The sequence below is a fragment of the Equus quagga genome, chromosome 12 (assembly GCF_021613505.1).
Source record: "Equus quagga isolate Etosha38 chromosome 12, UCLA_HA_Equagga_1.0, whole genome shotgun sequence".
Taxonomy (NCBI): Eukaryota; Metazoa; Chordata; class Mammalia; order Perissodactyla; family Equidae; genus Equus; species Equus quagga.
In genome coordinates this window covers 111,353,421-111,373,321 of record NC_060278.1, presented here as the reverse complement: position 1 = coordinate 111,373,321, position 19,901 = coordinate 111,353,421, and the positions used below count along the sequence as shown (strand labels likewise).

At 56.0% G+C, this 19,901-nt stretch overlaps 1 protein-coding gene across 8 annotated transcripts in view; it reads left to right on the top strand.

Moving 5' to 3' along the window:
• Positions 1-19,901, top strand: part of GMEB2 (glucocorticoid modulatory element binding protein 2) — a 31,864-nt gene extending 11,963 nt beyond the window's left edge. For 6 of the 8 annotated variants that reach the window (XM_046679263.1, XM_046679259.1, XM_046679265.1 and 3 more), the window contains 8 exons: positions 4,158-4,255; positions 4,895-5,025; positions 10,671-10,774; positions 12,879-13,036; positions 15,225-15,296; positions 15,725-15,862; positions 16,210-16,332; positions 16,982-19,360. In XM_046679263.1, coding sequence (XP_046535219.1) covers positions 4,158-4,255; positions 4,895-5,025; positions 10,671-10,774; positions 12,879-13,036; positions 15,225-15,296; positions 15,725-15,862; positions 16,210-16,332; positions 16,982-17,640 — 1,483 coding nt within the window. In that variant the 3' untranslated portion in view covers positions 17,641-19,360. Of the gene's footprint in view, positions 1-4,157; positions 4,256-4,894; positions 5,026-10,670; positions 10,775-12,878; positions 13,037-15,224; positions 15,297-15,724; positions 15,863-16,209; positions 16,333-16,981 lie in introns of all 8 variants that reach the window. The other 2 variants (XM_046679264.1, XM_046679260.1) reach the window with 2 other exon arrangements.

Sequence of the window (19,901 nt, the reverse complement as noted above, 5' to 3'; positions counted from 1 at the left end):
TGGCTGCATCCTGTGGTCATAGTGCCACGATACTGAAGTGCTGCCTGTGTGGGTCAGTCATTGATGGAGGGAAGGAGAAGCTGTGTGTGTGCCTCCTCCTTTGAGAGGAAAACTGCATGCTGGCAGCGGAGGGAGGTTTATCTTAAAGGACCTGAAGATATTTATCTTCTTTTTCTGCAGGAAGTTTTATCTATTATCCTGCTAGTTAAAAGTTAAGATTTGTAGGCTGCATGTTTAAGAAAGGGTGGGGGAGTGAAGTGAGTTAATTACTTTGTGGGTGCTGGGTTCTCTCCTGCCTGGGCATTTGGGAGAGAACTTGGGAATGTTCCTCACTGATGCTAGGGCTGTCTCCCGCCCACGCTTTGCCGTGTCCACAGGCGCGCGTGGCCAAGGCCAGGAAGAAGAAAGAAGCACTGTGTAGATAGCCGGCCGTCCCCACAGACATTTGCTTTAAGTAAAATGGATGTTTTTCGAATGAAGTTTGAACTGCAAATGCCAATTAATTGGCTTCTTGCAGGAGCGGTGGAGGATTCCTTCCTGCAGTGTGTGCAAAGTGGCGGGCACAGAGGCAGGCGGGCGGCGGTGACCTCTGCCCCTTGTGTCTGCCTCCCTGGAAGGCCCTTTGGTCTTGGTGGGAGCCATCGCTGTGGATGGCTGTGGCCTCTTACTTGCATGCAGTGTGTGATAGGGGCCATGGCTCTGGCTTGTGAACTGCTGAGCTCTCTTCCTGTCTCCCACTCCTGACTCTGACCCTGTGTCCTGGTTCTCTTGTGGTAAGGAGCACATTCTCCTGTTGTGTCATGATCTGCTCTACCTCCCAGAGCTCTGGCTTAAAAGGACAGCTTCCCTTTCTGAGTTTACCCACCTCCGTTGGAGTGCTGATGTTCTCAGTGTTATTCTTTTTTTTTTTTTTTTTTTGAGGAAGATTAGCTCTGAGCTAACATCTGCCACCAGTCCTCCTCTTTTTGCTGAGGAAGGCTGGCCCTGAGCTAACATCCATGCCCATCTTCCTCTACTTTATATGTGGGACGCCTGCCACAGCATGGCTTGTCATGTGGTGCCATGTCCGCACCCGGGATCCAAACCAGCAAACCCTGGGCCACTGAGAAGCGGAACGTGCGCACTTAACTGCTGCACCGCCTGGCCGGCCCCGTCGGTGTTATTCTTCATGCGAGAGTGACTCTTCGTGGCCCCACAGACCAGATTCCAAGTAGGCATTTCTCGTCGGCTCTCATTTCTGGCCTGTGTGAGGTGAAGTACAGCCTCGGAGACTTGGAGGGCAGCGGCTTGACTGGGCAGCATCCCCAGTGCTCCGGGGCTGTTGTTGCAGAGGAGCGGTCGTCAGCAAGCGAGAGGGCAGCCCCTCGTGGACAGTTGGCTGCTCCCAAGGATGCTCTGAGCTGTCAGTGCAGGTCCTCCGTGGGGCAGGTGGAGTTAGATGTGCGGGAGGCTCCTTGGGAGAAGCACCTGGGAAGGATAAGGGGGGTGTAGGGGACAGTGGTGCCCGTCTGACCCAATGGGAGGAGTTGGGTGGGAAGAGCCTCAGGCCCAGTGCTCCGAGAGGTCAGCCAGGCCCTGGGGTGATGACACAGACTGCTGTGAGAGGAGCCTCCGGGCCTGGGCAGCCGGATCCCTGTAGGCGGGTTCTCTGTAGGAGCTGAGTGCCGCCCACGGTCCCCAAGGCCTCCTGTTCTCCTCCCTAAGGAGCTCCTCCTCCCGCCTGACCCCCCCTCCAAGCCTTTGCATTTCTTGCTCCTTTTCCTGCGTCCACGGCTGCCACTGCCTGGACCACCCCCACCCGCCCTGAGAATACTCCCCAGGGGTCTCTGGCAGATCCCCAGGTATCTTTTAGCCAGAACAGTCAGCACTGCAGGCCACCCCTCCCTGTTTCCATGGTGGCCTCTCTCCTGGGGCCTCACTCTCTCTGCTGCTGCTTAGATGCTGGCACTTCTGGGCTCAGAAAGGCTCTTTCCTCCTCACTTACCACTGTCACCTTTCCCGTGGAATCCCCTCTACAGCCAGGGCTTCACCGTGACCCCACGTCTGGGCCAAGCCCTGATCTTGGCTGAGCTGCAAATCCGCTGTGAGAAACATCTACCCAGTGGGTAACAAGCGATGGTGTAGTCACAGAACGGAACGAGCCAACCACCAGAATGAAGTCCTGCGGCTCCACACAGCAAAAGTGAACCTCGAGACCTGTTGGCAGGAGGGAAGCCAGACCCCAAAGAGTCTGTACTGTGACTTCTTTATAGGAAGCTCAGAGGCTATAACCTGGTCTGTGGTGCTAGAAGTTGAGGTGGTTGGCCACCCTAGGGGCAGTGACTGCAGGGACCTCAAGGGTGCTCCTGTGGCCTTGCCTTGCTGCCCCCGGGGGTCTGAGCATGTGGGTTACACCTCTCAGCCCCCCAGCCAGACACTAGCTGGGCGTCCCACAGTCACCCCAAGTGTGTCGTACACTCCAGCCCAGCGCCCACAGAGTCCGGTGTGTCCCCTCCCACAGGGGGACTCTCCCAGTGGCCCTGGGTCCTCTGCTGAGGTTCACACTCAGTCTGTCGCCGGCTCTCTCAGCTCATTTCTTGCCCCTGAAATTCCTCCTCTTCTCCGCTGCCACATGTCCTTCTAAAATGGGAGTCTGACCACGTCTCTCCTCTGTTAAAGATCCCAAGGCTTCCGGTTGCCTTCGGGGTCAGTTCCTACCCTTTAGCATGGCAGCGAGGCCCCTGCCTCTCTGCCTGGCTCGCACCCTACACGTCTCCTGGGGTCTCCCATGCTGTCTGCACTGGCTCCTGGCTTGCAGTATTTCCCTGGTTCAGTGTCCCCCAGAACAGGTGGCTGCCCTGGCTGTTTATCTTGGGTCCCTGTTCCTCCCAGTCGGGGGAGGGTGTGGTGAGCTGTGGGGAATCAGGGCTGTGTCCTTGAAGTCTCTACCCCAGACCCTGGGCTGGGGCCACTGGTCAGGCGAGCGCTGGCGCCGTGCTGGTGGGAGAGCGGCCACTCTTGGGAGGCCTCGGGCGTGGGTGTTTGCTGAGGGACTTGTTGGACACCATGTGCCATTCCCTAGAGCGTGTTTGTTCATGAGCAAACCTCCTCCTGCACTGTGGTGCCCGACAGAAGAATGCCCATGTCGCACACTCAGTGGTCACGTGAGCACACCTGGGGCCCAGCCTGTCCTGTCCACGTGGCTCCCGGGTTCCACAAGCCAGACTAGCCTCCTGTCTCAGACGGTCAGCACGTCTTCTTTGCGGGGTTAGTTCTTAGAGGGGGTGCCTGGGTCAGAGGTGCACGCCCTCCAGGCCGTGGGCACACCCCTCATGGTGTCACACATCCACCCACACCCACCTCACGGCTCATGTCTGTCACGCCCACTTGGTGGTGCTGTGGCTGCTGGAGCAGTCTCCTTCTGCACTGCTCTTGAGAGGCCTCGGGCTGCCCCCATTCTGCACGGTCTCTGGTTGTGGCCTCCCCGTTTCACTTTGGGCTTCACACCGGGGGGGGCTCCTTCTGGAACTCCAGGAAGTGAGCTGCTTGTCTTCCTCGTGTTGACACATTTCCCCCTAGTTCTTTCAAAGAAAAATTGGTGTCCCCCCACCAGAAGGTTTTTATTTTTATTTTTTAAGGCAAATTTATCATCTTTTTTATTTCTTGGTTTTGTATTGTATAAGAAAACCTTTTGCCACTTTGAAATATTTTAAAGTTGTTCTTTTTTTTTCCTTTGAACACTTTTATGGTTTTACCTTTTGCCTTTCTGCTTGATTTGTTTATGCCATGGGTGATTTTTTTCTTCCTTTCTAAAATTTTATATTTTTCGGTAGTTTCTATAACCATGTGAAATCATTATAATATGATAAAAGACTTTAGTACAGAAGAAACTTTATTAAAGAATTCACTAGACCCACTTACGCATTTGTTGCTTCCACAAGCATGCGGTGCTGGTGTCACATGCCAGGCACTGTTGTGGGTACCAGAGACACAGCCATGAACAAAAGAGACCATTGGAGAAAGCCCTGCTCGGGGGTAGCAGTACAGGGACCGTCAGCGCAAGGTCCCCTGACGCACACGGCCACTGGGCTTCCAGACTAACGCAGAAGCAGCAGCAGAGGGTGCCCAAGGCCCACCGTTGTTGGGTGTACTGATGTTTCTCTCCCCCTCCTTTCCAGGGGCGACCTCACAGAAGATAACATGGAGACAGAAAATGCGGCAGCAGCTGCGGCCGCTGCCTTCACAGCATCATCGCAGCTCAAGGAAGCCGTGTTAGGTAGGAGCCAGCCTTCTCACCCAGTGCCTGCAAGCAGCTGTGGAGGTGGTTTTCCCCACAGAGACGGTGCTCTGATCAAGAGGGTAACGGTTCACAGGCCCTTCCGCTGCTTTTCCGCAGATAGGCCCATGCGTGGTGGGGGCCCAGCTTCCAGGGCCTCCTGGTGGCTTGGCTCTGCCTGGAATGGCACTAGCCTCGCCTGTGGCAGGTAGGGAGAGCCCCAGCTTGGCAGCTCTGTTGGTTACCATCAGCGAATGGTAGTGAAAACGCTTCCTAGCTCCTTTGGTGTTTTCCTGTTGCCTGACGTTAAAGGCCTCAGAACTTTAAAACATCAAGAATAATTTTCTCTAGAATTGTTCCAAGTAAAGTTTGATTTTATTTCCTTAAATGGCTCTTCAGTTGGACCATAGTTTAATGTAATTATGCTAATATGACTGTTGTTAAATTGGTTTTGTGAATTGATCTGAGACTCTGACTCAGGGCTGATGAGAACCTCCCCACCTGGGTCCTGTCCTGGTCCTTCCTGGATTCGTTAAGTTTCCAGATTGGCAGCTGTGTTTGTGCTTTTGCAGGAAGTGCTTTGCAGGGGTTGTAACTGATTTTCTATGTTTTCCCTTTCCCTGTCAATCACTTTGTGAGAAGTGAAGATGGCTGAAGAGGAGGAGAACCTGGAGGCAGAGATCGTGTACCCCATTACCTGTGGGGACAGTCGAGCCAACCTGATCTGGAGGAAGTTTGTGTGCCCTGGCATCAACGTGAAGTGTGTTCAGGTGAGGGTCCCATGCAGCCACACATGGCACGTGCGTCCTGGCATCAGCGTGAAGTGTGTTCAGGTGAGGGTCCCATGCAGCCACACATGGCACGTGCGTCCTGGCATCAACGTGAAGTGTGTTCAGGTGAGGGTCCCACGCAGCCACACACTGCCCATGCGCCAGGCCTTGCAGCACTGTGACTGCTAGGCAGACGGGAGAGCTTGCTCTGAGGGGTGTGACCTGTACGCTGGGGTACAGGAGGCAGAGTCCCAGGGGCTCGGGTGAGCAAAAGACCAGGGATAAGCCTTCTGGGATGGGAGAATTGTCGCTGAGGGCATGAGGGAAAGCATCTGGGATAGTAATTCATGTTAGTGGAACACAGCTGTGGAGGGAGGCTGGAAAGCAGCTTTGCTCATGTCGGGGCAGCCATGATGCTAAGCTGGGAAGCCGGCTTTATCTGGCCGATTGAAGGAGGGATGTGCTTTGGAACCACGCCTTCAGTCTCCGCGAGTGAGAGGGATGGGAAAGCTGTTCTTCCTGGCTACATGGTGGGTTAGGTACCCAGACTCCACCTGGTGCTGAGAACAGCCGAGAGTGCTAGTCAGAGTCTTTTCACAGAGCATCTTCTAGATGTCTCCTTAAGTTGGCAATAAAAGGAAGAAATACTCAGGCCGAGGGCCCGAGGATGGTGGGGCTGGAGAGAGGCAGAACTGCAGCCCGGTTTTCACCTTCAGAGCTTTGTCTGGCCCTGGTCTTCTCTGCCTTGCAGAGCTGGAGATGAGGAGGTGAAGCCCGGGGCTCCCCCGCATCATTGTTGGCAGGTTGTACCCTGTGATACTGCTGCCTCCAGGGTCTCCCCCACAGTGTTAGGGTGGGCCACTGACAATGTCCTCCCAGCCCTGCTCAGCCCCCCAGATAGAGTGAAAACTCCTGCCTCACGTCTCAGCACTGAGTGAAGAGGGAACCCTCTTGAGGAGTCCTGTGTAGCCTGTACAATCTGAAAATCTCAAGCCGAGAGTTTAGTTGTGAGCGGTTCCTGGCTGGCAGTTGCCCCAGGCATCTGACAGAAGCAAATGAAAAATTCTTTTTGGAGGAACTCATCTTTATCTCAACTTTCAAGTAATATTGGCAAAGTTCCAAAAGAAGGAGCTGCTCACGTAAAGCAAACAAGACCAGTGAGCACACAGGAAACGGAGAACCTGAGCTAGCACATGCAGGAAACAGCACTCAGGCAAGCACGTGCAGGAAACAGAGCACTCGAGTGAGCACACAGGAAACAGAGCACCTGAGTGAGAGCGTGCAGGAAACAGAGTGCCCGAGTGACAGCGCTCAGGAAACAGAGTACCTGAGCGAGCACGCAGGAGATGGAGCGCCTGAGTGAGCATGCAGGAAACAGAGTGCCCGAGCGAGCACGCAGGAAACAGAGTGCCCGAGCGAGCACGCAGGAAACAGAGTGCCTGAGCGAGCACGCAGGAAACAGAGTGCCCGAGCGAGCACGCAGGAAACAGAGTGCCTGAGCGAGCATGCAGGAGACAGAGCGCCTGAGTGAGCACACAGGAAACAGAGTGCCCGAGTGAGAGCGCTCAGGAAACAGAGCGCCTGAGCGAGCACGCAGGAGATGGAGCGCCCAAGCGAGCACGCAGGCGACAGAGTGCCTGAGTGAGCACACAGGAATAGAGTGCCCGAGTGAGAGCACACAGGCACCCAGACAGCAGAGTCCCCACAGATGCTCAGGTGATGGGATTTTGAGGCACAAATATGAAATAATGATGTTGATTTATTTCAAGAATAAAAGGCTTGAATAGGAGTAAAACATAAGCAGATTTCAAAAAATACTAGAAATAAAAAATAGAATTAAAATTGAACATTTTTGTGAATAAGTTTCACAGCAGATTAGACACGGTTGAAGAGATATTTAGAGAACTGGAAGATAGAGGTAAAGTTATCCAGAATACAGACTACAGAAATAAAAAGGGAAAGTAGAAGCAGGAGAGTCGAATGCATTATCTGAGCTCTGGCAGGAGAGCAGAGGGAGGTCAGGGAACTTCCATAACCAGTCCTCAGTTCAAGAGATGTAGCAAATCCCAGAACGAATGGATGAAAAGAAACCCACCACATTTCAAAGAGCTATGGGTGCAGTTCAGAGGGCCTTCCACTGGCTCCATCTGGGGCAGTTTGACCTCAAAATAATTAATGATAGTTTGGATTGTAACTCAAGTAAAATAAGAGCCTGTTTCTTATTTTTTGTTTCATATTTGTTGAGTTCATATTTATTTCAGTGTTTCATGGCATTTATATCAAATAAATAGGGAGAAGTAAAGCTCTTACATTAGAATGCCAGCTAATAAATGTAGAAGGAGTGATGGAGCCAGAATGCTGTGAGTGGGTGTTGAAACTCATCAGTGAAAGCTGGTTGAGGAACAGGGTATTTACTTAAGTCTCCAAATATCCCCATCAATTTGGTATTAATTACAGAGGCAAAACAGTAATTTTGCAGTGGGAAGGAAGCCTGGCAGAGAGCTCCTTAACCAACTGATTGACATTTAGGTGTCAGGATTGGGACAAACCTCCACATGGGTCTCCTAATCGAGTGACAGGAATTCTGTGACATTCCTGCCAAAAGTACATAACCTGATTCTACTTGTGAGAAATTTGTGTCATCCGACACACAAATTGAGGGACAATTTACAAAAAACTTGACCTGCGTGCTTCAAAAATGTTAAGGTTGGGAAGACAAGTGTCCTGAGGAGCTGCTCCAGTTTGAGGAGCCTGGAGGAACGTGACAGTAGGTGCAGTGCGCAGTCTGGGCTGGGTACCACATCAAATAGAAGTTGCTTTAAGGCTCTGCTTGGGGCAGTTTGTGAAATCTGAACATGGTCTATGGACTAGGTGGTATATTAACAGTAATCTTCTGATCCTAAGGGGTGCACGTGGCTACGTCAGAGGGCCTTGTTCTCAGGAAATAGACAGGAAGTGCCTTGAGCAGGGGCCTGATGTCTGCAGTTCACCCTCCACTGTTTAGAGGAGTGGTGTGCACACACGCATGCACACAGACGGAGAACAAGGAAGCACAGGGCCAGACACAGACAGTCGGTGAGCCTGGGAAAAGGCGTAGTAGTGCTCTTTGTACTTCTCTTGCAGTTATTCTGTAAGTTTGAAATAATGGCAAAATAAAAAGTTAGAAATAAACAAGAGATTTACCAGAGATAGCATCATAGTGGACTACAGAGTGAGAGGCAAAGAAGGTCCTAGAGTAGCCAAGAGCAGACACTGACTCAGGAGCAGGAACCCACTGGCAGCTGAGTCCCTCACAGCGCCCGTGGGAGCTGGAGGACGGCAGAGCTGCCTGCTTGGGCTGCAGGAGGATGTTGCACTGCATGCAGTGAGACTTTCTTTAAAACTAGGGGGGTAAGGACACTTTCAGACAAAACTGTTTGCCACCGTCAAGTCATCACTGAAGAAACGTGTTCTAAGAGACGTATTTCAGGCGGAGGGAAGTGATTCCAGGCAGTTTTTAGGTGCAAGAAGGTGCGAAGAGTAAAGGAAGTGGGAATGTGAGTCTAAGTGGTCCACTCTGTGTGACCCTGGTGGCTTGCCTTAGGAAGGTTCTAAAGAAGCATCCAGTGCTATGTGTACTGAGGTCAGGAGGGATTGAAGGAGTCACCTTAGCTCTGGACCCTGACAGCAGAGGCAGGTGCAGCGTCCACCGAAGAGCAGAGTGCAACTTCCTGACTAGTGAGAAAAGTCTGGAAGGCAAAAAGCAATCGTCTGCCCAGAGAGAGGCAAGACGACGGCGTCTGGAGAAGGCAGACTGGTGGAGGAGAGCACAGAATCCCAGTGAGAAATGCACTGCTCAGGTGGCAGCTGGATTATCCAGGTGCTGCTGGGGTGGGCCAGAGGCGATGGCTAGAGATGGGCTCACATGTGGGGGTGTGCAGAGCCTGGGCACCGTGTGAACTTCCTGCTGGCTTGGGCCAGTGGCCAGAGAGGTCTTCCGACTCCGCCTGCCTGGGCTCAGAGCCCATCTCCCAAACAGCCAAGTGAAGGGTTCACTGGCTTCCTGGGCTCAGGGAGGCAGTGTGCAGATGCTCAGGAAATGGGGAAGATGACTTCCTTCAGCAGGGCTTCTCCAGCTGGTTGCTTTTGCCATGACCCAAGCTGATGGAGACTCAGGAGCTGAGGCATTGGCGGCAGGATCATCTGGGCTAGACCTGAACACAGACAGCAGGGCACCTCGAGAGGAAGTCGCCCCCGGGAGGGGAGGTCTCAGGGAGGGGAGGGCCTAGGGAGGGGAGGCCCTGGAGGCAGCCCCAGTGCCCTGGCCTGGGTCCAGTGGTGCGTCCAGACCACAGTTGGAGCTTTTGTTTCTGTCTCTGCTGAGACTCAGTGACTCCATCTGCAGCCTGCTTGTTTTCTAAGTAAACAGAGTTTTATTTTGATTCTTTGGTTCTAATAAATGCTCATTTAACAAGATTGAATAGGATATTTTACCTTCTCAGGCCAGCTGAGCTCCAACATTGGGTGAAACTAGCAGGCCCCAGAACCCTGTGAGTGGGGAGGACAGCCCCCTGACTTTGAAAAGGATGTCTGTGCGTCTCAGTGCGAGAGTTCGGCGTGTTCTGTGCTGTGAAGGGCACTGTTAGGAGTGGGCTGGGCCGGGTGAGGGGCGCTCACAGTTCATCTGGTACTCTCTTTCTCAGGTTATTTTCATCTAAGACATGCACAGGTCTTCCTCAGGTTATGGTGGAGTTATGTCCTGATAAACCCATCATAAGTTTGAAATACTCTAAGTTGAAAATGAATTTAGCACCACTAACCTACCCAGCCTCCTGTCTCAGCCCCACCTCCCTCAGTGCTCAGAACGCCGACATGAGCCTGCAGGTGGCAGAATCACCAACACAAAGCTTGTTTTATAATAAAGTGTCAAGTATCTCGTGTAATTGATTGAGTCCTGGACTGAAAGTGAAAGCCGTCTGGTCCAGCATGGTTGTCAGTGTATTGGTTGTTCACCCTTGTGAGGGCAGGCTGGCCGGGAGCTGCGCCTGCCACAGCCCAGCATCACCAGACAGCATCGTACCAAATGTCACTAGCCTGGGAAAAGATGAAAATTTGAAGTACAGTTTCTGCTGAATGCGCATTGCTTTTGCACCATGGTAAAGTTGAAAGATTCTAGGTGGAACCGTTCTAAGTTGGGGTCCATCTGTATGCTGTTTGTTGAATGAATCACTCCTAAGAAGGTTTGCTGACTCCCATCTGCAGAGAGAGCACCACATCTCCCTGAATGGCGGGGTTGCCTCAGCTCTCCCCTGGCCCTGGTGTCTGGTGTGTCCTTAGGCAGACAGCGCCAGGTGCCCAGCTCCCCCCCTGGGCGTGGGCAGTGCCTGCCACTGCTGACAGGAGGAGGCCAGCTCCGCACTCCAGCCCCTGTGCAGGGGGGCCGTCCCTTTTGCTCCCTGACTTGTTCTTTTTCCCAAATCAAGATTGCCGCTGGCTGAATCCTAAATGTTAGATTGAGAGCCAGCCTGCTGTTCCTCTGTGCCATGGTGCTCTGCCCGCCGTCTGTGCCCCTTTCCCAGGCTGGGCTCCAGACGGGAGGCCCGGCGAGAAAGAAGGGCAGGGAGGGGCTGCATCCTGACCCTGTGCTGCTGCGCTTCCCTCCACAGTACGACGAGCATGTCATCAGCCCGAAGGAGTTCGTGCACCTGGCCGGCAAGTCCACCCTGAAGGACTGGAAGAGAGCCATCCGCATGAATGGCATCATGCTCAGGTGGGTGAGGCCGGCGAGCCACACAGCTTCAAGTGCCCGTGACTCTGTCACGCGCCCCTCCTGGCGGAAGCACAGTAGCCACTGCTGTTTCATTGTTTCTTGGTTTTTGAAAGGGAGGCACATTTTGGACATGAGAGTCAGTAGCATCCCCAGGGGCTGCCCGGCCCACTCTCTAGCCTGCATGCAACGCTGTCAGACGTGGAGGGTTTTTTGTCTCATTTTGATTCCACCAATTCTTTACCTGGCGGAACTTGTGACTACTTCATCAGTAAAATATTAACAGTGTAATAAGTGTTTGCACGTCATACGGGCCCCCAGGCGTCATCTCTCAACATAGCCTCTGTGCTCTTCTTTATGTGCATTACTTCTTACTGAAGTGGACATGCAAAGCACACAGGTCATTGGTGAGCAGCCTCCTGCCTCTGGATGAGAACGTGCTCCTGGCTTTCCACCGCAGTCACCAGCCTGGGAGAGCCAGGTCCACAGCCTACTTCTCTCTAGCCTGCGGTGCGTGTTAGTCTGGCTGGTTGTCTGCACTGTCTTTCCTGGCATGGCCAGTCTGCCTGGTGAGGGTCCTGTCTAGACCATATCTGCGTTTGGTGGCTGCATCTCAGTCTCCTCGAGTCTGGATGGTTCCTCAGCCTGTTGTGGACTCGGCAGTGCTGGCGCCCCTTGCGGCCTTCAGTGGTGGCGTGCTCTGGGGTCAGGCGTCCACTTTCTCCCCACACACTTCCTTTCCCTCTGAAATTCATTAGAAATTTGTGGGAAGGTTTGGGCCAGTTCTCAGCTACCTCACGTAGACATCAGGTCTGAGAACGCTGAGGGTCCAGGGGTCACTCCTCAGGCTCCAGTGGCCATACCGGCCTCCATGGGACCTCTCGCTCCTGTCTGTGGGAAGCTGCCGGGGCTGGTGTTAGGGCCAGTGTCTGCTCTGTGGCCGCCCTGGGTGTGTGTGCCCTGTCTCGGATGGCCTCTGACCTCTTCCTGTCAACTGCAACACAAGGAGGAGGATGCCTTCTGAGAAGCCTAGGACAGATGCTATCCAGGCTTTTAGTTCACCCCAGAGGCCACCTCCCAGGTCCCACATGCTCACGCTTTCTGCTCTGGTGGTGATGTTAGCCCCTCCTGATGTGGCCTGGCCTTCTGACCAGCCTTCCCGCCCTCCTGCCTGTGCCCATCCCCGCAGGCCTGCTGCCTGTCTGCCTGGAGACGCCAGCCGTGTTTGACGGTGTCTGGTGTGGCTGAGTTGGTTCGCTGTGCTGCCGGAGGGGCTGCTGTCCTCAACGCGTTTGTTCTTGAAGCGGCTCCCTGCTGCCCTTGGCTGTGCCTTTGCTGCCAGGGGAGTGCCTGTACCCCGTGGTTGGAGCCCTCACTCTACAGAGCTGTGTGACCCTTGCACTGGTCAAGGTGCGCGTGTTGAGACGTGTGAGGCAGAGGGAAGGGCCTGGGGAGGGCCATCCAGGAAGGCAGAGGACGTGCAGAGGGGGAATTCCCTTGCTGATAAAACTGAGGACGGGAAGTGATGCAGCCTGGAGATTGCAGGAAGCCAGAGGCACCGGGTCCTGGTTTTCGTGTGTGGGCAGAGGGCAAGCCTCCTCCTGAAGGGCTTGGCACCTCTCTGTTTCACAGTTGGCTGTATAGCACGCGGCTGTGCCACTGCCAGTGCCTTTGTTAGCTGTGGGTCTGCTCCCTGGGGGCCTGCGGATGGCAGAGCATCCTGGAAAGGCCTAGCCCCACAGTGCTCGACCAGCATCTCGAGGACACCCGCCAGTCAGGGCCCCATTTCTCCCTGGGGGCACTGGCCATTGCAGTTACACTGCCTGTGGCCACAGTCACACACAGGCCACCAGGGCCAGCTGCCTGGCTGCAGCAAGTCCCCGTGCTGGCTGAGAGCTTTGTGCTGGAGGGGTGACAGAGGCCTGTCTGGGAGCTTCTGTGGAGCCCACCTCCGCCTCCTGAAGGCTTGGCCTTGGTTAACCACTCTGTAGCCACCACCTCTCCTGGGATCTGCTCCCAGACCCCGTTCCTTGCAGTCGCGCTCGCAGGCGCCCTGGCCGCGGCCTTGGGTGCAGCGGGTGACACTCTTGTCCCTCCTCTGCCACAGGAAGATCATGGACTCCGGGGAGCTAGACTTCTACCAGCACGACAAGGTCTGCTCCAACACTTGCCGCAGCACCAAGATCGACCTCTCGGGAGCCCGCGTGTCCCTCAGCAGCCCCACGTCAGCCGAGTACATCCCGCTCACGCCTGCCACGGCTGACGGTACGTGCTGGGGCTGAGGCTTTGCTCTTGCTGGCTCAGCATGACCCAGCCCCACTCTGGCTCCCGCCTGCAGAGGTGAACAGGAGGTGAATGTGCCTGCTGCTTGGGCCTCTGTGCGTGCACACATGGCAGCCTGCTGTCCCCTCTGGGCCAACGGTGTCGGTGGCCACCTCTGGCTGAGTTGCTGTTTTCATCCACAAGGGAGATTAAAGTACTTTTTCTTTTTAAGCCATTTTTGTTGTAAAATATAATAACTCATGTAGAGAAGCATATAAGAACAGTAAGGCCGAAGTCCAGTGCCCACACCACCAAGTTTGACCCATCGGGGGCTCCCCTCATGTCCCGTCCAACCCCCACCCTCCCCTTGCAGCTGCGCCCCAGCTGGGGGCCCACTCTTCCTGCAGCACTTGGCGCTCTGCTTGTGTGTGTGCGCGCGTGCTCCCTGCCGCTTGGGTTTCCACCGACGTGCTTAGCTGTTCTTCCCTGTTGATATCTCTTGCTCCGACTTGTAGAAGGACTATGAGTTCTTTCCAGGTTTTTGAGTAGAGAAATGCTCTTTAAAGCTGCAGTGAGAGTGAAATCAGGTCCTGAGCTCCCTGTTCGTGTCACCCAGGGATGATCCCAGTGTTGCATTTCCACTGGTGTCACTTGGGTTGCCCCTACACTGTCACTCCATGGGGTCAGTTTGGGCATGCTGCCGTGTGTCCAGGAACCGTCCTTATCACTGACCAGACAGTGGTCAGTTGGGAGGCCTTGCCCTGTACTTGGGAGGAACGAGAGGGAGGCCGGGGGCAAAGGCGAGGTCCTGCTGTTTACCCCAGATGTGCTCCCTGCGCCCTGCCTGAGTGGGCTGGCGGCTGCAGTGCGGACAGCTGCTCTGGTTTGGTCCTTCTTGGGCGCTCCGGGAACACACAGGTTGCCAGTCAGCTCTTTCCTCGTCCAGTGGTTACAGTTGGCAGTGATGAGGCGTTTCTGCACCAAAGCCCCAGGCTGGGTCCTGGTTTGGTTCCCTGGACGGCGCGAGGCAGTGTGGGGAGGGGCCGGATCACAGCCAAGCCCCTCCTCCTGGAGACACATTGGAACATGTGTTCCACTCCCGGTGGGCCAGTAGCTTTCCTGAGAACTTGGACTCAGTTCCTGAGAACTGAGGGTCACGTTGGGTTGTTGGGTTCAGACCCTCTGCTCCGTCTTATGACAGGCAGCCCATCATAAGCAGACTGACCTCTGAGGAAGGGCCGGGCTCTGAGCGCTCCTGTCAGTGCACATGTCCGGTGAAGTGCACGTCGGGTTTAGGATTTAGTTCTTTGAACTCTGTTGTCCCTTGATGATTTGGCCAGTCTGTCTATCGCTTTACTTAAACTCATCTGTGTGGTGGTTTCTTCAGCCAGAGTCTGTGAGAGCAGCTGGCTCGCCTGTTGTGGAGTTAGTCAAGGGTTTTGTATCAGCTCAGAGTGAAAACATCCGTTCGTGACCCCGATCATTCCCAGTGTGTGATATTCCCCAGCATGTTGTCTTTGCCGGGTGTGGAAGAGGCCAGCATGAGGGGGAGAAGCTCACGCAGACACCAGCCGGCTGCCAGGCTTGTTTAAAAGCCTGGTCCCAATAGAAACAGCGCCAGATGGCCAAGCCAGGGGCATCCAGGTCATGCTGCAGGCCCGAGGGCGGGAATCGATTAAGCCAAAGAGGATAGCGTCTGTCTCTCAAAGCCCCACGTCTTCTGATGTAGAGAATGCAAACACAAGAGATACCCAGACACATGGTGGCTTCAGTGAAACAAGACGCAAGGGGAGGAAGAAGTCCAGGCATGATGGACTCAGCGTGCAGCATGGCCCTGTGCCGCGCTCGCGGGAGAGGAAGACAGGCGGAGGAGCTACCATCTGGCGCCTAACTGTCGAGCCCTGGAAGCTCCTGGGGAAGTTATAAATGCAATGGAAAGAGCAAAATGTTGAGAGCTGTTGAGACTGTGTGATGGGCTCGAGGAGATCTTTTAGTTCTTCTTTGTGTTTGAAAGTGTCTGTGATTGGAAATTTTGAAAATAAGTTTCAAGTGTGAGGCAAGTCAGTCCTTTGTCGCACTAGTGCACGTTTGTGTCAGTTTTGTGAAAATTGGTGCAAAGGAGAGATTCAGAGCTCATACTTTGGGGATAGGTTAGGCGGGCGAGGCTGACCGCTGTTCCATCTTGTTGCAGTGAATGGGTCTCCTGCCACCATCACCATAGAGACCTGTGAGGACCCCAGCGACTGGACCACGGCCATCGGAGGTACAGGTCCTTCCCGGGGCTTCTTGTGGGTGGAGGGCCTGGGGCAGGAGTCGGCTGTGCTCGGCAACAGAGCAAGGCTCCCCCCGGTGCTCACCCTCAGGCAGATGCAGGCGGGGCCGGTGGAATCACCTTCTTGGAGAAAGTGGCCCTGCAGTGGGGGGAGCTCTGCCTTTGGCCGGGCACCAGCAGCTGTCCCCCAGGTGCTTGGAGGCTGTGTTCAGTGCCATTTCCTGTGGGCCGACCCCTTGGACTTCGCATGTGAACACGCCTAGGCTGACTGAGGCCCAGCTCAGTGGGAGGGGGATGCTGCTGACCCCCAGAGCTGTGTCCTCCTGGCAGTCCTTTGCTCCTTCCTGTGGTTGGAAGCCCCTGGTGAGGCTGCCCATGTAGGACTCTTCCTGCTCTCTGAGCCTCTCCTTCCCTCACAGATGACACCTTTGCTTTCTGGCGAGGGCTCAAGGACGCTGGCCTGCTGGACGAGGTCATACAGGAGTTCCACCAGGAGCTGGTGGAGACCATGAAAGGCCTGCAGCAGCGGGTGCAGGATCCTCCCCTGCAACTGCGAGGTAAGGGGGCTGTGTGTCTGCCCTGGCCTTGGTGGGTGCCGCCCCTGGGGCCTCGTTCTACTCCTGAGCAGTGGCAGGATGGCTGGCTACCTCAGGATGCCACCGGGTGCAGCCTGCTCCTTGCAGCTGCGAGCTGAGCCCAGCAGCGTCTCCCTCCAGGCCTTTCCTCTGGGAGGGAGCTGAGTCCTAAGCTAGGCTGAGCTTCTGGTGGTGAAGGAGGTGATGGCAAGACCCGCCTCTCCCAGGCTGACGTGTGTGTTTCTTGGGCATCTCTGGTTGGTCTGGAGCCCCGAGGAGCCGGCCCTGGTCCTGTCCTGTTCTCACTGTGCTCACCTTGCCCCTTTAAGATGCCGTCCTCCTCAACAACATCGTGCAGAACTTCGGCATGCTGGATCTGGTGAAGAAGGTGCTGGCCAGCCACAAGTGCCAGATGGACCGTTCACGGGAGCAGTACGCCCGCGACCTGGCGGGTGCGTCCAGGCGGTAGAGTCAGGCTTGGCGGCTAGGGCTTGCCTCTCTGGGCTGTGTGCCTGCACGACTGTCCCTAGTCACAGCCACGCAGGGAAGCTTTTCCTTAGAGGGCTATGGAGGCAGAGTGTGAAGTCCTGGACAGACCAGGAACGTGCTTAGTGCTGCCATGCAGGGAGTCAGTGGTGCCTGGACTGCCGTAGTCAGACCGCCATGTGGAGAGCATAGTCACTTGTCTTGTGCTTTGGTGACTCACTACATAGTTACTTCTAAGAGCCAACTAGAGACGCGGCAAAGGCCGACTGTGACCCCCAGAGCTCACCTTTGACCTCTGTGCCTCTTCCCCAGCGTGCCCCTGGTGCCTGGACTTATGGGGGTGTGCATGTGTGTGCACACGTGTAAAGTGGGCTGGTTTGACCTGTTTTTATCTTAATATGTCACAAGAGCAACTTTCCCTGCAAAGGGAGGGTGCTGTTGAGGAGAATGGGCGGGTCTGGCAGCTCAGAGGTGCTGCCTTTGAGACGGCATTTCTGCTGCCTTGGCGGGACAGGTCCCTGGGTCAGGGCGGGCCCCGGGTCAGCGCAGGGTGTGCATGGTCTTACGCTCTGTCTCCACATACCTGCACTGATGCTCTGCCCCGTCTACCCGCAGCCCTGGAGCAGCAGTGTGACGAGCACCGCCGACGGGCCAAGGAGCTCAAGCACAAGTCGCAGCACCTGAGCAATGTGCTCATGACACTGACGCCCGTCTCCCTGCCACCCCCCGTGAAGCGGCCCCGGCTCGCAAGGGCCACGTCCGGGCCGGCTGCCATCGCCTCTCAGGTGCTCGCCCAGTCCGCGCAGATTGCCCTCGCCCCGGGCATGCCTGTCTCCCAGCTGACCAGCGTGCCGCTTGGCAAAGTGGTGTCCACCCTGCCATCCCCTGTGCTGGGCAAGGGCTCCCCCCAATCTGCTCCTGCCAGCTCCCCGGCCTCACCACTGCTTGGGGGCTACACAGTGCTGGCCTCCTCGGGCACCACCTTTCCTAGTGCGGTGGAGATCCACCCGGACGCGTCCAGTCTCACGGTGCTGAGCACGGCTGCCATGCAGGACGGCAGCACTGTGGTCAAGGTGGTGAGCCCGCTGCAGCTGCTCACCCTGCCCGGCCTAGGCCCCACCCTGCAGAACGTGGCCCAGGTGTCACCCGGGGGCAGCACCATTGTGACAGTTCCCACGGGGGCCATGGAGAGTGCTGTGGCTGCCCCAGGGCCTGAGGAGCACACAGCCACCATTGAGGTGGCCGCCCTGGCGGAGGGCCATGAGCACAAGTAGCCATCAGCAGAGGGCGAGGCCCCTCTCAGGCACAGGGATGGCTGCCTCTCCTCAGGCCGTGGCCGGCAGAACATGGCACCAGCGTCTGGAGGGTCACGTGGGGCTGCTGAACCAAAGAGGAGCCACCGAAACAGTGGAGAGAAGAGAGAGGGACAAAAATGCAGCTGCCTCTGGCGCCTGTCCCGCGTTCTGAGCTTCTCCCCTTCTTTCTTGGGAAATATATTTTTCCATCTGTTGCTTATTAATACTGTTTACACATTGGGCCTTGATCAGGAGCCAGGCGGAGGGGACAAGGCCTAGGTGCAGCCGGGTGCCAGGAGCAGCCAGGGAGGGGGTGCCTGTGGACCCGCAGGCCTGCGCTGCCTGGGGGCACGTGACTAGCACTTGTCTTGGGAACCGTCCCCAAGTGTGGAAACCCGTGGATCCTATGGATTTGGTTTCTTCCCACAGTTTTCTGTAGGTTTAGTGCAGCCACATCCTGTTCCTCATCTCTGGAACAGGCATCAGTGGGGCCGCAGGTCTGCACGTGGTTCAGGTCTGGGGGCTCCCGGGCACCCAGGGGTTGGGGTGCAGAGCCCAGGGGCACCCGCCTGAGCAGAGGGGGCTGAAGGCCACAAGCAGCACGCGCTTCCTCTCTCTGCCCACAGGCGAGAATGGGGACACCCACCTCCCCTCACCCGGCAGGTGCTCAGGGGCCACTGTACATGCACCGTGGGTGTTTTTAAGTGACTTGTTTAGTAGGCTTCTAGGAAGAGTCAAGTTTGTAGCATTTTCAACCTAAACGATGCTTAGTGCCTAGGCTTCCTGAATCTGCTCTGGGTTCCAGAGTGTTTTGTACAAAACAGCTGTTGGGATGGCCCGTGGGTGACCAAGTGCTGGGGAGGTCTGCCGTTCTCCCCTATGAGCCCCCAGCACTGAACTGGCCCCCCTAGGGGAGTGTGATGGCGGGTGTGCTCCTGGGGCTTTGGTCCTGGGGGTGGGAGCCTAACTAGCACAAGACAGGAGCTGTGGAGGGTTCCCACAGGGTGGAGATGCCCCTTCAGATCACGGGCTCATCGTCGCTCCCTGTGCTCAACCTGCTGGTGCGGCCAGCATAGCAGCCTCAGCCTGGGACCCCCCACGCCCCCCCACCTGGAGGCGGCTGCACCCTGCTGGCTGACACCGGTGCCCCAGCGTGTGTGAGGCGGCTGCCTGGCAGGCTCGGCCGGGCCACTCCCCTCAAGGTGGGGACCTGGGTGCTCCTGGGAAGGGCTGTTCCTGGGCATCTGCAGTTCTCATTTTGGACTCAGGAAGACCAGGCAGGGGCCGCTCTGTAGGCCTTAAGCTGTCGCCAGCAGGGTCCCCGGCCACCCCTAGACGACCTGCCAGCTCTGTCACCGCTGCCACCCACAGTGGGGGAGGGGCCCCTGAGAAAAGCCACCACCCCACCTCACGCTCTGAAGAGAACTGGGCTCCGTCTGTCCGTCCTTCCGCCCATCAAGTGCCCCAGAACCCCCTCAGAGGGCCTCGCCCCACGTCAAGCTACTGAGGTTGTTGTTTTGTTTTCTTTGTTATGTTTTGTCTGCTGTTGTCATGGGCCAGCTGGTTGCAGCGTGCTCTTTACTCGTCGGTGTACATACTCCTTTTTTAAGCTCATCTTCACTGAGTCATGAATCCTGTTACACGTGGAGTGTGACCCTGTGTGTGGGTACCCCTGGCCCGCCCACCCATCCACACCAGCTCAGACTGTATTAATACCATGTCGCTGGTAAAACTGTCTTGCCCGTGGAGCCTTTGTCAGAGTTGGAGGAGCCCGCTTGTACCGGGAGTGCTGGACGGAAAGTTCACTTCAGAGCCATCTACACGGAATCACACACAGCTTCAGAATCAACACCCAGCCCCTTATTCCATCCCGGGACATTCGGATGCAGGGCTGGGAGGCTGTGTCCAGTACTCCCTAGGTCCGCTCACTCGTGGACATCCGTGTCTGGCAGGGCCCAAGCCCCAGGCTGCGGGGAGGGGTCCGCCGTCCTCGAGGAAACCTCAGCCACTGGGGAAGGGGTCAGTGCGCTCTGTGGGCGCCGGCCCGCGCCCCACCCCCAGTCTCCTTGGGGCAGAGCGACAGGCTGTCCCAGTGCCTGTGCATTGAATGCTGGGAAGGCAGGGTCAGGTTTGGTTTTTCCCGTCGGTGCTCAGAGGCAGCCTGGGGAAGGGAAGCATCTGAGTTCTACTTTGTATGTTGTTTTGCAAGTATCCGCTCGGTACTTTGATTTAAAATAAAA